This window comes from Mirounga leonina, unplaced genomic scaffold, assembly GCF_011800145.1.
Source record: "Mirounga leonina isolate KUSES-001 unplaced genomic scaffold, KU_Mleo_1.0 Mir_376, whole genome shotgun sequence".
NCBI classification, from domain to species: Eukaryota; Metazoa; Chordata; class Mammalia; order Carnivora; family Phocidae; genus Mirounga; species Mirounga leonina.
In genome coordinates, this window is record NW_023270718.1 from 5,171,066 (window position 1) to 5,185,859 (window position 14,794).

The window sequence follows — 14,794 nt, forward strand, 5'->3', positions numbered from 1 at the left end:
CAGAGCTCTTCTACAACTGCCTGTTCCAGCCTCGTGCAGAGGGGGGCCCATGGCCTGGGAAGCAGGACTTGCCTGAGGTCGCCCAGCAGGAGCTGGGAGGGGACCTAAGCCCCCCTCCCCCACCTGACAGGACGATCCAGGTGAAAGGCTCTTTGCCTACTGGACAGTGGCCTGAACTGTCCATAGACAAGCCAGGGGTTCTAGATTCTGCCCCACGGCCTCCCTTGAAGAGCAGCAACCCTGGAGTCAGACTGGATTCTAACCCATCTTGTGTTTCCTGCTTTGTGACCTTTGCTCTTCTCCTAGTGTCAGTTTCTGGGTCTGTAAAATGGGGGTGACTGTCCCCTCCTCACCAGGTCCCTGGGAAGAGGTAAGGAGGTGACACGTATCAGCTGCCCCCTGCACAGTGTCTGGTCGTCATGCAGTGAGCATCTGGGCTGTGGGTTGCTTGCACAGCTGTGTAAGCCGAGGTCCTAAGAAGGAGTAATGCCTCGCCGAGGTCAGCGCTAGCCCGGACCTAGCTAACACCCAACCCCAGACACACGAGTAGTGACAGTGGCAAGGAACAGTTTATTGGCCAAGGTGAAGGCACGAGGGGGCAGCACGCGTGAGCAGTGAGGGGGCAGACTTCCCCAGTGACCTAGAAATCCATGTCCTCGACCAGGTCCTGGAGGTAGGCCTTGTACTGGTCTGAGGTGAGAGTGAGGGGGTAGCTGTTGGAAATGTGCAGGTCCACAGTGTTCTCCAGTGAGGAAGCGCCCCCTGACCGTGCCATGTCCAGCAGGGCCCTGAGGCATGTGGGAACAACCTGCGGGAGGTGGGGGGAGAAACAGGAGTCAGGGGAAACACTCAACACTACTTACTGGCAGGGGCGGGGCTGAGTGGACTACAACTCCCAACAGCCCCCACGATAACCCAGGATGAACCATTAGGCCCAGGGCTGCTGGGAGTTGTACTTTTCCCCATAACCACAACCACCAGCAGCCTGAGAAGTTTCCTAGGGCTGAGATGCTGGAGGGGTTCCCAGAAGCTAGGGCTGAGCAGCTTGTGGTCAGAAGGACTCCTAGGAGCTGTAGTTCCTCACAGAGGCTGCTAGGACTTGTAGTCCACTGACTTCCACATGGCTTTGAGAGTTCAAAACAGGTTCTGGGGGTGAGGCCATGAGAGGGACACCCAGAAGCTCCTGGGGATGAGGAACTGGTGGTTGCAGAGACTCTTGGAAGTTGCAGTTCCTCAGAGGGGCTTCTGCGAGTTGTAGTTCCTCCTCCCTTTGTTAAGATCCACCCCTTAGCTCCAGGAGCCCAGGACTGCAGCACCTTGACCATCACGAGCTTCTTGGTCCACGGCTGGTCCTGGGGCCATGGCTCCCCCACGCAGAACCAGAGGGTGTAGCGTGGTGAGTGTCGGCTTCCTTCAATGAAGGCAATCAGATCTGGGGGCCCGAGATCCTAGTCAGTCATGGGAGGAGGACCCCCCCACCACCACCTGCCCCTCCCTGATCCCCAAACCTATCAGCCTCACCTTCTCCCCTGACCCGAAGCCTGACATACCTACACCACCATGACCAGATGGCTGCTGACCTAGGAAAAGTCCCGGCACAATCTTAAAATGCTTTTCCTCCCATCAGGGTGGGGCTGGAAGATCTGCACCGCTCCCCTATTTGGGATAGGAAGGAGTACACTCCCCACAAGGATGGTCCCTGATTCTGGAGTACAAGGTGGTTGGAGTACAAGGTGGTTGGCAGTTGCTACTCTTTAACCCCCGAAGGCCACGTTCTCCTGATAGTAGCCTAAAGGACTTCTCTCTCCTGTGTCTGTCTATCCACACTAATAACTGATAATAACGAGGACTATGGCAGTTAATTCCTCGAGCACTTTCTGCACACTGGGCCCTGTGCCTCCTACCGGCTCCAGCAGAGGAGACACTCCTCGGGCAGACTCAGAGCAGTCCCATCTTTTGCCCCAGGTTATCACACTAGCAAAGCAGTAGGGTCTGAATTGGAACTCGGGTCTGGAGGTTTGAAATCTTTTTTTTTTTTTTTTTTTTTTTTAAAAGAGAGAGAGAGTGGCAGGGAGGGCAGAGGGAGAGGAAGAGAGAGAGGATTTTTTTTTTTAAGATTTTATTTATTTGATACAGAGAGGAAGCATAAGTGGGGAGGAGGAGGGCCAGAGGGAGAGGAAGAAGCAGACTCCTTGCTGAGCAGGAAGCCCGATATGGGGCTTGATCCCAGGACCCTGAGATCATGACCTGACCTGAAGGCAGACGCTTAACCGACTGAGCCATCCAGGTGCCCCAAGAGAGAGAATCTTAAGCAGGCTCCACGATCAGTGCAGAGCCCAACCTGGGGCTTGATCTCACGACCCTGAGATCATGACCCTAGCCGAAATCAAGACTCAAACGCTTGGGGCACCTGGGTGGCTCAGATGGTTAAGCATCTGCCTTCAGCTCGGGGCACGATCTCAGGGTCCTCGGATCGAGCCCCATATCAGGCTCCTGGCTCAGCGAGGAGTTTGCTTCTCCCTCTCCCTCTGCCTCTCTCCCCTGCTCATATTCCCTCTCTCTCTATCTCTCTCTCTGTCACATGAATAAAAAAGAAAAAGTCAAACACTTAACCTCCTGTGACCGTGACCTACTCTTCCCACAGCAGAGCTATAAGGCCTTGCCTCACTCACCTGACATGAAGGGCCTCAGGTCAAACACGTCTCCTTCCTCATCCTTGGGGACCTCGCCGCTGGGTCCATGACTGCTGTCAGGGAGGAGCTCCTCGCCCAAGGCCCAGTATGTGTGGCAGTGCCCCAGCCTCCGGGCCCAGAGCCGCTGTCCTGCCCTGCACAGAGCTAGTCCCCCGCCCAGGTAGCTCAGCACACGCCTCACGTAGCCCATCACGCCCCTGTCTGTTAGCGACACCCCAGGGTCTGGCAGTATTATTGGCTGTCCGGGCAGCGTCCTGTCCCCTCCTTCTGATGCTACCAGCCGTAGGCCCCTCGGGCAGAAGACAGTCTGCTGGAAGACTTGGCGGCCCCGGTAGAAGGCAGTCACCTCGAACTCCCACTCTGAGCAGTGGCAGAAGTGACATGAAGGGGGAGCAAGATTGAGAGAGCATTAGGGGGCACAGCGCCCCAGCACCTCCCACCCCACAGCTGGCACTCACCTTCCTCAGGCAACAAGAGCTGCCTCAGTGGGTTTTCAGGGGGCTCCGAGTTTGGGCAGGGAGCAGGGATGTCTATGGTGGGGCTCAGCAAGAATGGAGGGGTCTGCTCAGGGACCAAAGCCAGGCTCGAGGGCCCCCCCTCTGGGAATGGGGCCAAGACCATTTCACCCAGTAACTCTAGTATATCTTCCTGGAGAGAAGAAAAGAATAGGATCTGGACATTTCCATAGCCTTTTCTAGAGACTTCACGTAGACCAAGGCCTTGGGACCCAGGGAGGAGTCAGACCTGAGCTTTGCCCTCAAGGGGCTTCCTGTAAGGCGGGATGGGGGCTCTGGAGACAACCATGGGCACAGACAGCAAAATATATGCTCTTGTATATACTGAGTGCTACTGTTGGCCCCAGGGGAGCAGCTAATTCCAGCCCAAGGATCTGGCCTTGTGCAAGCAAGACCTGGGCAGAGAAGGCTGGACACAATTTCAGAGGGGACTTGCCCTGGCACAGACATCAGCAAGATCAAGGGTAGGGTGGTTCAGGGTTCCCAAGAGGCTAAAGGTACTCTAAATAGCAACGGAGGCTATGAAATTCTGGGAAGGTGTCTTAGAGTACTAAACGCCTGGTGAAAGTTCTGAACTTTCTCCTGAGGACGCTGGAAGCCATGGAAGGGCTATGAGCAGGGGAGGGTCAGGATCAGCTCTAGATCGGTTGGGGGACAGCCTGCAGGGGAGAGGATGGAGGCTCAGGAAGAAGACTGGGGTGATGGTCCCGGGGGAGAGGGGGATGCCTGAACAAGGCCGTGGGGACACAGAGAGAAGATGGGTCAGACTGAGGGCAGGAGGGTTGGGGTGCATTCTTACCTGGGTATCCGAGGTACTGCATCTGCCATTGCCATCCGGAGAGGTGTCCGACTCAGGGAAGTTCCCAGCTCCTGTCAAGGAAGGTGGTGAGTGGAGTAGGGTGTTGGGGACGCTCAAAATCCCATCCCTCCATGTGAAGCCTCACTTCTGGCACACCTGAGATCACAAACTCATAGACCTTGTGCGGGTCCTGGGGGTCCTTGCTCCGATCCTCGGCTAAACGCAACCCCTCCTTCCGGTTCAGGGCGGATCGGAAATTCCTCTTCCAGGTGGGCAGATCAGGTTTATCCTTTCCAGGAGTGTAGGCACCGCTGGCCTCGGCCCACGCCTGGGGATGCAGTGGGTACCAGGATAGTGAGGAGGATGACTAAGACCGCGCCCCAAGGGTTCGCTCCCCTGGCATGTTCTAACTCGGCACGGATCCATCCCCAAACTCTTGGCTTCTCTGCATCCTAAGGCCCCCTATCTTCACCTTTTGAAAAGCTTTGCTTTATAAGTCAGCCTTCCAGGTCCTACTGGGTGTCTAACTCTGCCACCAACCTGCCCCAGGACACCTTCTGTAGTAACCCCGCCCCCTCGCACTCTAACTCGGGTTACCACCACTGCTGTATCCTAATTTCGTGAGAAATCACCTCAGCTTCGGGGCCACGACTCGCCTCTAAGGCTCTGAGACCCGCCCCCAGAATTCTAGGACCAAGAGACCCGCCCCCTGCGAGCCCAGAATGCCCAGTTTGCATTTCTTTCGAGTTCTAACCCCGCTTTTCCGGTTCTTTTTCCGGAACCCGGCCGCTCCAACCTTGCCTGCTATCCGACACCAGTCGGCTATTCCTACGAACCCTGATCAGTCTTGTCCTAACTCCACTCACCTCCACCTGCCGGCGTCACCGCCTGCCAACAGCACGCGTGCTAACCCAGCTTTCTCGGCTCCGCCCCCTGCAAGTCCACCCCTCCCTGCTGTTAACTCAGGGTTCCCCGCGTCCGGGAAGCTCACGCACCTGGAAGATGCCGAAGTCCTCCTGCTGGGCATCCTGCCGCAAGCCGTGCTTCCAGGGGATGCGGAAGCGCGTGCGGTTCTCGTCCAGCCAGGCTACCCCCTCCAGCTGCCCCAGGTCCAGCTGCGACACCAGCCAGGGCAAGATCCGTGGCTTTGGGGTTCCCATGGTCCGGCCTGCGCTTAGAGGGCAGTTCGTGGGCGCGGATGGCTTCATAGGCCCACCCGGCCCGAGGGTTCCGCACCCATACCTTCCTCTCTTGGGGACGCGGTGCAATGTCCCTCACTTATGTTTTCCTGGGGTATAAAACAGGACACCTCCTCTTTTCATCCTCCAGACAGGCTCCCCCAATTCATCGAGGACTTCCTCCCCAATGCATTTGAGAACCCCCCTTCTTTCCCCACCTACTTCTGTGCAGACCCTCTAACCTTCCCAATTCCGCCAGTGTAGATCCTTCCTTCTTCCGTTGTAAACCCTTTTCTCCTCTCCCCTCCCCCACATCACCCAATGCAGTTACCTTCACTTCCAAGGTAGAGCCTCCCCTAGTTATTTCAGGGCATACGTTATTCACTTGTAGATCTCTACCTCCCGCACTTATCCGTGTTGTAGACCCCTTCTACAATTCCCCCACAGAAAAGCCCCTCACCCATTTCTACCGTAGACCGTCCCACCCCCCCCCCCCCCAACAGCCTGCCTTCTGTAGGGCGCGCGCGCGCACACACACACACACTTTATAGAGTGGACTGCCTCCCATTCTCAGGGTCCACTCTTCTCTCCCTTAGATCCCCCAGTGCAGACTCCTGCCCTCCCCCCACTCCCCGCTACTTTTCCTGGGCTTTTTTTACAGCCGACCTCCAGCACCGGCCATTGCTTCACTTTTTCCCCTCGTTGCTTCCCTTTCCCTAGAGTACACAGTGCCTCTCTGGACTCAGGGCAGACCCTTTCTTTCTTGCGCTTCTCGGCCCGGACGCCACCAATTCCCCAGATCCTCCCTGTTACCTACGTAGAAGGTCGGGACGCGCAGGGTGCTAGGACCCACCCCTGCCTTTTGGGGTCCGATAGCTCTCGAACTTGCAGCTGCACACCCTCCTTGCTGTCAGCTGAGCTTCAGAGCAATGCGGTTTTCTTTTCTATCGATTTCACGAAATAGAAACAACTTTATCTGCGGTGGGTTGACAGACTCCACAGCTAAAGAGGCGGCACCGAGAGCCCGGACGCCCTGCCCCCATGCCCTTTTTAGGCCTTCCGGCCAACGGCATGCTGGGAACGTCACATGCAAATTAGATGGGCATCCGGCGCCCCGCCCCTCCCACAATAGGGCCGTCACCAACTCGGACCAGTGCGCAGGCGCGGGAGAGTTGTTCTAAGAAAAGTTTTTGCAAGTTTGGTGAAGGAGGAGGGGGTGGCGGCTCCGACCCCAGGTAAGCCGGGCTTTTGGGAGGGCTGGGGTGAGAAGGGAAGAGGCCGGGATCTCGGGGCCGGCACCTCAGTCCCGCTTCCCCGACATCCATGCGCCCCGTGTCCCCAAGATTCCAGCCTTGGTCAGATAAGGGAACTACACCTCCCAAGCCGGCTGCGCGGCTAGCTAGTGCGGACCGAGGGGAAGGTTTGCCGTGAAGCCTGCTGGGATTCGTAGTTCCCGATTCTCTAAGAGCTTGAGCAGCTTGGCATATGCCTTCAGAATCCAGAAGTCGGAGCCGCAAGTCCCCTTCTCTCTCAGACTCAAGAATTCAGATCCCCCCAACCCTCTTCTCCGAAAACTCGAGTCCAGCCCCCAGTTCCTTTCTCCCTTAGACCCCGGAATCCGGGTCTCCAGCCTCTTCCTCTCCAAGGATCAAGGAGTCTTCGTCTTCATCCCTCTTCTCCCTCTGAGGACTCAAGAGTCTGGGTTCCCAGACCCTAACTCCCCTAAAGGATTTAGGAGTTCAGACTATCAGCCCTTTCTTCCCTTGGGGACTCACGGTTCCTGGCCCCCTCCTTATTCAGGGACTAGGCATTTGGGCCCCAATCCTCCACCTCAGTTCAACCCTGGAGTCCATCCCCCGGCTCCTTTCACAGGTGCCCCATGGCAGGCTCGGAAGAGCTGGGCCTCCGGGAGGACACGGTGAGAGTCTTAGCTGCCTTCTTTAGGCGAGGTGAGCCTGCTGGGTCCCCCATTCCAACCCCACCCAGGTAAGAGGGGTTGCCCTCCTCCCTCAGGGGCCTGCATCTGGGGTAGGGCCCTCTCTAACTCTCATGCCTGGTCTCAGTCTGTCTGCGTTCCCCTCTCTTTATATCTGGCTCTTTTCCTCATCCCTGGGGTTGCAGCGAGAGGCCCTCAGTGGGAGGAAAAAGGGGCTGCTTGCAAAGGGGCCTCTGGCGTCACTCTCTGAGGTCCCCTTCCCCAGGAGTCCTGCCCAGGAGGAGCCAACAGATTTCCTGAGCCGCCTTCGAAGATGTCTTCCCTGCCCCCTGGGGCGAGGAACAGTTCCCCCTGAATCCCCTCGGCCTTGCTCCCTGCCCCTCCGCCCATGCTATGTTTCAGAGCCTGGTAAGAGATTTCCTAGATCACCCATGAACTTACAGGGCCAAAGCTTTGATTCTTTTTTTTTTTTTTTAAGACGCTTTGATTCTTTTTTTTTTTTTTAAAGATTTTTATTTATTTATTTGAGACAGAGAGAATGAGAGAGAGAGAGAGCACATGAGAGGGGGGAGGGTCAGAGGGAGAAGTAGACTCCCTGCCGAGCAGGGAGCCTGATGCGGGACTCGATCCCTGGACTCCGGGATCATGACCTGAGCCGAAGGCAGTCGCTTAACCAACTGAGCCACCCAGGCGCCCTAAGACGCTTTGATTCTTAAAACCATAGAAAGGATAAGGAGCTAGCCCAAGATCACCCAGCTAAGAGGGGAGCTGAGTGTGGACTACCCTCACCATTCTCTGCTCCCCCCACCCCCAGTTACATTGCTGTCAGTTCTGTGAGCTGGCTTCACAGGGGGGGCTTTTGGTCCCTTTCTGTTTGTTATCTCTCTCCTCCCATGCATGCTTCCCTACCCCTGGGACTTTGTGGCTACCAGTACCCCCAGTAGGGAGGCAGGAGATCTGGTTTTCAGTCACAGCTCCCTGGCTGTTTGGTTACATGACTCTGGAAACTCCTTTTCTTTCTTGCTCCTATATTTCTCCAGAAGCAAAGTAGGAATGTGTGCATGTGTGTGTGTGTGGGGGGGTGTCCTTGGACTTGATCAAGAGTAACCAAAAGGTTTCCTCTCATATGTGAGCCTTGATAGACTAGTAATGGCTACCGGGAGTGCCAGCTTGAAAAGGATTTCACAGCTGGGGAGAAGAGTTCTGTGATCAGTTGATGACGCCTGAAACCAGCAAGGGATAGAGTGTTAGTGGTTGGAGTGCCCTGTGTTTGCCTTTCTTGGATAGGATCATCTTCAAGGTCTATTTCAGCTCTAACATTCTAACTCTAGTTTGAGGGACACAATAAAATGGAAAGTATCAAGGCCTTTTACCAAGTGTGCTCACTGGGCCCCATTATGAAATGGAAATCATTGCTACCTGGCAAGGTGGTTGTGACAAGGGGACAATCCATAACTTCCCAATGTCCCGGAGACCCATCATTGGCTCTTTTCACCCAAGGCCCAGCTACTCCAGACTTCTATGCTCTGGTGGCCCAGCGGCTGGAACAGCTGGTCCAAGAGCAACTGAGATCCCCACCTAGCCCAGGTGAGGTACCGAGGGGCCCCGGAGAAGGATGAGGGCAGAAGGGTGGGCAGGGTTCTGCCCCCAGCTGAATTCTCTTCTGCTCCCCAGAGTTACAGGGAGCCCCACCCACAGAGAAGGAAGCCCTACTGCGGAAGCTGGTGGCCTTGCTGGAGGAAGAGGCAGAAGTCATCAATCAGAAGGTGACAGGCAGTCTGTTCCATCCCTTAGCTAAGATAGGGATTGCGGATTGTCAGGCACTGGGATCAGAACCTGGATCTGCATTCTCATTAGATGGTCAGGTGAGGAGAGGGTGGGACTCGGCTTCTATGAAGGGTTTGTAACGGGGTCCAAGCTCATTCTGCTCCCAGCATCACAGGCCAATGAGCCGAGAGGCAAGATGTTGGGGTAAGGAAAGCAACTTTATTTGGAAAGCCAGCACACCGAAGAGATGGCAGACAAGAGATGGCAGACAATCGTCTCAAAGAACCATCTCCCCCAGCGTGAGATTTGAGCTTCTTTTATGTTAGGAATGGGAGAAGGGGGAGGGGATTGGAGTCAAAAAGTGACTGACGTCTGTAGACAACAGAGGAAGGTTGTGTAACTTCTTTTGTCCTTGGTCACTTTTGTTTGTTTTTAAGAGGTTTTGGGGCACCTGGGTGGCTCAGTCATTAAGTGTCTGCCTTCGGCTCAGGTCATGATCCCGGGGTCCTGGGACCAAGCCCCTGCTTAGGGCTCCCTGCTCAGGGAGTCTGCGTCTCCCTCTCCCTCCGTCTGCTGCTCCCCCTGCTTGTGCTCGCTCTCTCTCTTTCTGTCAAATAAATAAATAAAACCTCTTAAAAAAATAAAATAGAGAAGTTTTATTTATTTATTAGAGATTTTATTTATTTGAGGGAGAGAAACAGAGAGCACGAGCAGTGGGGAAGGGAGAGGGAGAAGCAGACTCCAGGCTCAGCGGGGAGCCTGATACGGGGCTTGATCCCAGGACCCTGAGATCATGACCTGAGCGGAAGGCAGACCCTTAACCGACTGAGCCACCCCGGCGCCCTATCCCTGGTCACTTGATCTTTGTGTACAGGTCATGTCTCGTTTCTATAAATCTTACATAGAGCATAGTCATTTCTGTAAGTACTTCCTTATCTCCTCTGGTGAGGTAGATTTCCAGTAAAAAAGCCGTTTTTGAGAATCTTAGCTGTCACATGCCTACGTGCAGGGCTAAGCAGAAGTTTCTAAACTATAGGTCCCAGCAGGAAGGGAAATAGAAGCAGTATGGAGTCAGACGTGCTAAACTTCTCCGCTACAGGTTGAACACAGAGTTATGGTCAGGGTAGTACCTTAAACCCTGGCTTGCAGTCACCGTAAGAGGGGCGTGGCCTAAAGACAAGGGGTGTGGCCACCCAAAACATGATCTGGGAAACTGACTGGGACCAGTTGAGGAATCAGGGACTGTAAGGTGGTGGGCGGGGGTTTGGTTTGGAGAGGGCTGTCTAAAATCTGAAGCCCTGGTTAACTATATAGGGGTATGCCTTAGAATGTTGGGAGAAATGAACTGCCGGTGAAGGTCTGGCCTATGACTCGGTCCTGAAAGTGGATTGGCTCAGAAGCTTGGGCAAAGTGTATGATCCTATAATATCAATTGTGCGGTGGAAGGGAAGGTTGTTGTAGGCACCGGCCTGGTCTCCGAGGCTCTCAGGGAACCTGTAGGGGGCGTGGCTATAAGATCTGTGTTCTAGAACTCAGCTAATTAGGGCTTGGCCCTCATTGGCTGTCGGCCACCTGTCCGGGAGTAGTTTGGCAGAGACCACAGATTCTGGTTTATGATTGGCTGGTGTGATGGGTGGGGCGTGGCTTTGAGCCTCAGTGTCAGGACTGCTTCCACCAGGAAGCCACGCCTCCTAGCCTCCTATTGGCTGGCTACGGAGGCGTGGGGGAGGCCGACCCAGCCTCTTCTCTTCCCACCCCACAGCTGGCCTCGGACCCCGCCCTGCGCAGAAAGCTGGCCCGCCTCTCCGCGGGCTCCTTCGCCCGCCTAGTGGAGCTCTTCTCCAAACGGGAGGACAGCCCTCTTGCCAGCCGCCCACGCCCCAACTTGCCCTGCCCTGGGCCCCCGCCGCCTTCCCCGGAGCCCCTGGCCCGTCTGGCCCTGGCCATGGAGCTGAGCCGCCGCGTGGCCCGGCTGGGGGGCACCCTGGCCGGACTCAGTGTGGAGCACGTGCACAGCTTTGGGCCCTGGATCCAGGCACACGGGGGCTGGGTGAGCTGCCCGAAAGCTTCTCTGGGCCTCCCATTACCCAATTGTAACTCGTGTCTGTGTGTGTGGGGGGGGGGGGGGGGGGGGGGGGCAGCTTCTTCGGCTTCTTTTCAGACATGACAAATATTCTCCCAGCCCAATCATTCATCTGTTTTGTGTTTATTGAGCACCTACTGTCCACCAGTAGGTAATTAGTGCAGACGCTTAAACCATTCGGATATACACTGACAGTTATGAGTGGGAAACAAGGGAGACCCCTTCCTGGGCCTCGGTTTCCTTATCTGTCAGGTGGGGAGAGTAGAAGTACCAATCTCAAAGGGTTATTGTAAAGATTAAAATGGGATCATCTCTGTAAGTCCTTGGCACCCTGTGGGCATTTGCGTGATTATCTGGTGCCTGTCTGCCTCTTTGAGACTGCCTGCCAGAATGCGCTTGCCCAGGTATCCCCCTGCCTCGCTTCCTCTGCTCCATTCAGGTGTCACCCCCCAGTGAGGCCTCCCCTGGTCCCCATTTAAAACTGCCCCACCTCCATACCCTCCTACCCACTCCCTTTCCCTCTTCATTGCTTTACTTCCTTCCGTAACACTCTGCACCTGCTAACACACAGCTTCTACCAGATGGTAGGATTGACTCGTTCTACTTATTATTTCTTTTTATTTTTTGTTTTCTCTTGCCCCTGACCTATCAGCTTCACAAGACCAGGGAGTCTTACCTAGCTCGCTCGCTGCTTTAAATCCAGTGCCAGGCTCAGAGCTGGATTGGGCTCCCGTGTACGGGGAGTGTGACCGTGGCAACGTCCCCAGCTACCTGAGCACCAGTTTCCCCCCGCCCAGCGGGCACCTTTCACTTACCTGCCTCGTCGCTGTGGGGATTCAGGGACAGAAAGATGTATGCCATGCTCTCTCAGGATGTAACCCTTGCTTCACAACCTGCCAGGGGCTGGCCAGGTGTTTGAGGAGCAGAGAGGAGGCCAGTAGGGCCGAAGCAGGGTGAGCGAAGAGGAGAGGGCCAGAGACAAGAGCAGGAGGGGCGGGGCCTTGTGAAGGTAAGAACTTGGACCGACCCTGAGTGAGCCCAAGTCCCTAGAGCTCTCTGAGCAGAGGCCGACGTGAACTGATTTAGGTGTTAACTCGCGCCCTCTAGCGGCCTCGTGGGGCAATACTGTAGAGGGCGAGGCGGAAGTAGGGAGTTGGGAGGTGTCTGCTCTTTCAGGGAGATGAGGGTGGATGGGACCACGGTGGGGGTATTGGAGGAGTCTCCCAGTTAATTTAGAGGTAGAGCTGACAGATTTTGCTTATGGAGTGGATTACGAGTGCTATTAATGAGTGCTAATGAGTGGAAGACGGAAGTCAAGGATGCTGGCCTGAGCAGCGGTAGGGATGCATGTGGTGCTCCCTGAGACAGGGAGGAGCAAGGGGGATGAGGAGCACGTTTGAAGAAGAGTCAGAGATGAGTGGAAGTGGTCCAGTTAGGGGAGAGATGCCCTTCAGACCTCAAAGGGAGAGGAGGAGGGGACCGTGGATATGCGTGTCTGGAGCTCAGTGCAAAAGCTTGTTTATTTGTGGGTTTTGTTTTGTTTTGTTTTTTTGGCCACGTGCACAGCCAAGGACTTTTAGTGGAATGATTCCATCCATTTAAACCCCACAGCAACCTTATGGGATTGGATGTTATCCCGATTTTATGGAGATTGAGGGAAAGTCCCTCATCAGAGGATTGGACTCAGGACTTTGACGCAAAGCCAGGGCTCTTGATCGTTAAAACTCCAGGACCCTGGTCCCTGTCTCTGAGTCTCTGGTCCCTGTCTCTCTATCTCCCCGCCACTGGTGCTCTGCCCTCCACCCTGGGGCTTTGTCTCTCCTCCCTTTTTCCAGAACTCTGTCCCCATCCACCCATGGGGCTCTGATTCTTTGGATCCCTATCCCCCTACCCCTAGCCCTGTCTCTGCTGTCACTGGGCTGGTGGAGATGCCAGTGTGAATGGAGGACAGGCTCTTTCTGTGAATGCTCACGAGCTCTTCCACTTTTCCCCTCCAGGAGGGCATCCTGGCCATTTCACCCGTGGACTTGAACTTACCCCTGGACTGAGATCTTCTTCAGAAGCTGCTACAAGATTAGACCTCCTGTCTCTATGCTCTTTGTGTGCTTTTCCAAGCCTTCCTATTCCACTCAGGGTTGTGGGGTGGTGGCTGCCCTCCCTGTTTTTGCCAAAAAGAAATTGTTTAAAGTTTTTTCATATTAAAAACTTTTTCAGGTATTGAATTGTTTGTCCTTTCTCTCAAAAACTAAAGTTCTGGGCGCCTGGGTGGCTCAGTTGGTTAAGCGACTGCCTTCGGCTCAGGTCATGATCCTGGAGTCCCGGGATCGAGTCCCACATCGGGCTCCCTGCTCAGCAGCGGGTCTGCTTCTCCCTCTGCCCTCTTCCCTCTCGTGCTCTCTGTCTTTCATTCTCTCTCTCTCAAATAAATAAATAAAATCTTAAAAAAAAAAACAACAACTAAAGTTCTAAGTGGGAGATTTGGCTAAGAGATCTCTCTCTTTCCGGTTTATGAATTGAGGAAAGAGCCAATTCATTCATTCTAGAAATACTTATTCGGAGCACCTTCAAGTGCCTGTCATTTGAACATACAGCATACTTGAGGATATCTGTGGATACGATTCCAGCTAATCCCATTTTTTTTCCTGTTGCATGATTTATTTATTCCAGCTTATCCTATGTTGATGATCATGACGTCTTTCTAGCTAGTTCCAGAAGAAAGCTATAATCTTCCTGCATGGGGCATCCAGAATACCACCCTCTTCTTGTTTTTCTCCTCCCACTGCTCCTTCTGAACCTTTTTGGCTGGTTACTCCTCATCTATATTTAGACCAGAGGGTAGTCACTTTTTAGGGCTATCGACCCCTTCACAAAATTATGTCTGTAAACACATAAAATCAGATGCACAGGATTACAAAGGAAGCTACTTAACAGTTGATCTTCATTATTCATGGATTCCGTATTTGTGAATTTGCCTACTCACTAAAATTTATTTGTAGCCCCCAAGTTAACACTCACTGGGCTTTTGTGGTTGTTGGTAGGCATGCAAATGCTCAGAGCAGCAAGATTTGACTCACCCAACATATACCTTTTCGGCTAAGATTGAGCAAGAGGATACTCTGCCTTCTTGCTTCTGCTCTCATACTGCAAATAAGCATCCTTTCCTCGAACTATTTAGTGCCACATTTCTTGGCATATTTGTACTTTTATTTTAGAGAGCATGTGAGTTGGGGGAGGGGCAGAGGGCGAGGGAAAGAATCCTCAAGCAGACTCCCTGCTGAGTGCAGACCCCAATGCAGGGCTTGATCCCAAGGCCCTGAGATCATGACCCAAGCCAAGACCAGGAGTCAGATGCTGAACCGACAGAGCCACCCAGGTGCCCCTGATTTCCTTGTTTAAAATGACCCCAAGAGTGTTCCTAAGTGCAAGAAGGCTGGGATGTGCCTTTGTTAGGATAAGCTTTGTTCAGGCATGAGTTCTAGTGCTGTTGGCTGTGAGTTCAGTGTGAACAAATCACTATATATTCAATAAGGTGTATTTAAACAGAAACCACATCAAATAAGGTTACGTATTGACGGGTTGACAAAAGTTGTAACGAGGCTGACAGGAAGCCGACCCTGTATTTCCTCCAGGAACAAAAGCTCTGTGTTCACTAAGTCGGTGTCCACAGTGACTTTATAGAACAAAACTACCACAAATAGTAAGAATCGGCTGTATTTTGAAATAAAGATTTCATGGGGCGCCTGAGTGGCTGCCTTTGGCTCAGGTCATGATCCCAGGGTCCTGGGATCGAGCCCTGCATTGGGCTCTCTGCTTGGAAGGAAGC

At 54.0% G+C, this 14,794-nt stretch overlaps 2 protein-coding genes across 8 annotated transcripts; one reads left to right on the forward strand and one right to left on the reverse strand.

Moving 5' to 3' along the window:
• Window positions 1–550: 550 nt before the first annotated feature.
• IRF3 (interferon regulatory factor 3) lies at window positions 551–6,254 on the reverse strand. Of its 7 annotated transcripts, XM_034987021.1 has the most exons (8): window positions 6,003–6,238; window positions 5,003–5,295; window positions 4,164–4,335; window positions 4,008–4,078; window positions 3,152–3,341; window positions 2,673–3,053; window positions 1,317–1,432; window positions 551–808 (listed from the first exon to the last, which is right to left on the reverse strand). In XM_034987021.1, exons 2-8 carry the CDS (start codon window positions 5,213–5,215, stop codon window positions 641–643), a joined length of 1,311 nt encoding a protein of 436 aa, XP_034842912.1. In that variant the 5' UTR covers window positions 5,216–5,295; window positions 6,003–6,238; the 3' UTR covers window positions 551–640. The 7 variants fall into 7 exon arrangements, with proteins under 7 accessions (XP_034842912.1, XP_034842908.1, XP_034842911.1 ...); XM_034987017.1 differs by having other exon boundaries at window positions 551–1,432; window positions 5,003–5,175; window positions 6,003–6,254; XM_034987020.1 differs by having other exon boundaries at window positions 551–1,432; window positions 5,003–5,175; window positions 6,039–6,239.
• Window positions 6,255–6,315: 61 nt separating this feature from the next.
• Window positions 6,316–13,193, forward strand: BCL2L12 (BCL2 like 12). The gene is made up of 7 exons (XM_034987116.1): window positions 6,316–6,420; window positions 7,058–7,171; window positions 7,387–7,529; window positions 8,622–8,708; window positions 8,796–8,887; window positions 10,651–10,938; window positions 12,969–13,193. Exons 2-7 carry the CDS (start codon window positions 7,065–7,067, stop codon window positions 13,017–13,019), a joined length of 768 nt encoding a protein of 255 aa, XP_034843007.1. The 5' UTR covers window positions 6,316–6,420; window positions 7,058–7,064; the 3' UTR covers window positions 13,020–13,193.
• Window positions 13,194–14,794: the final 1,601 nt, after the last annotated feature.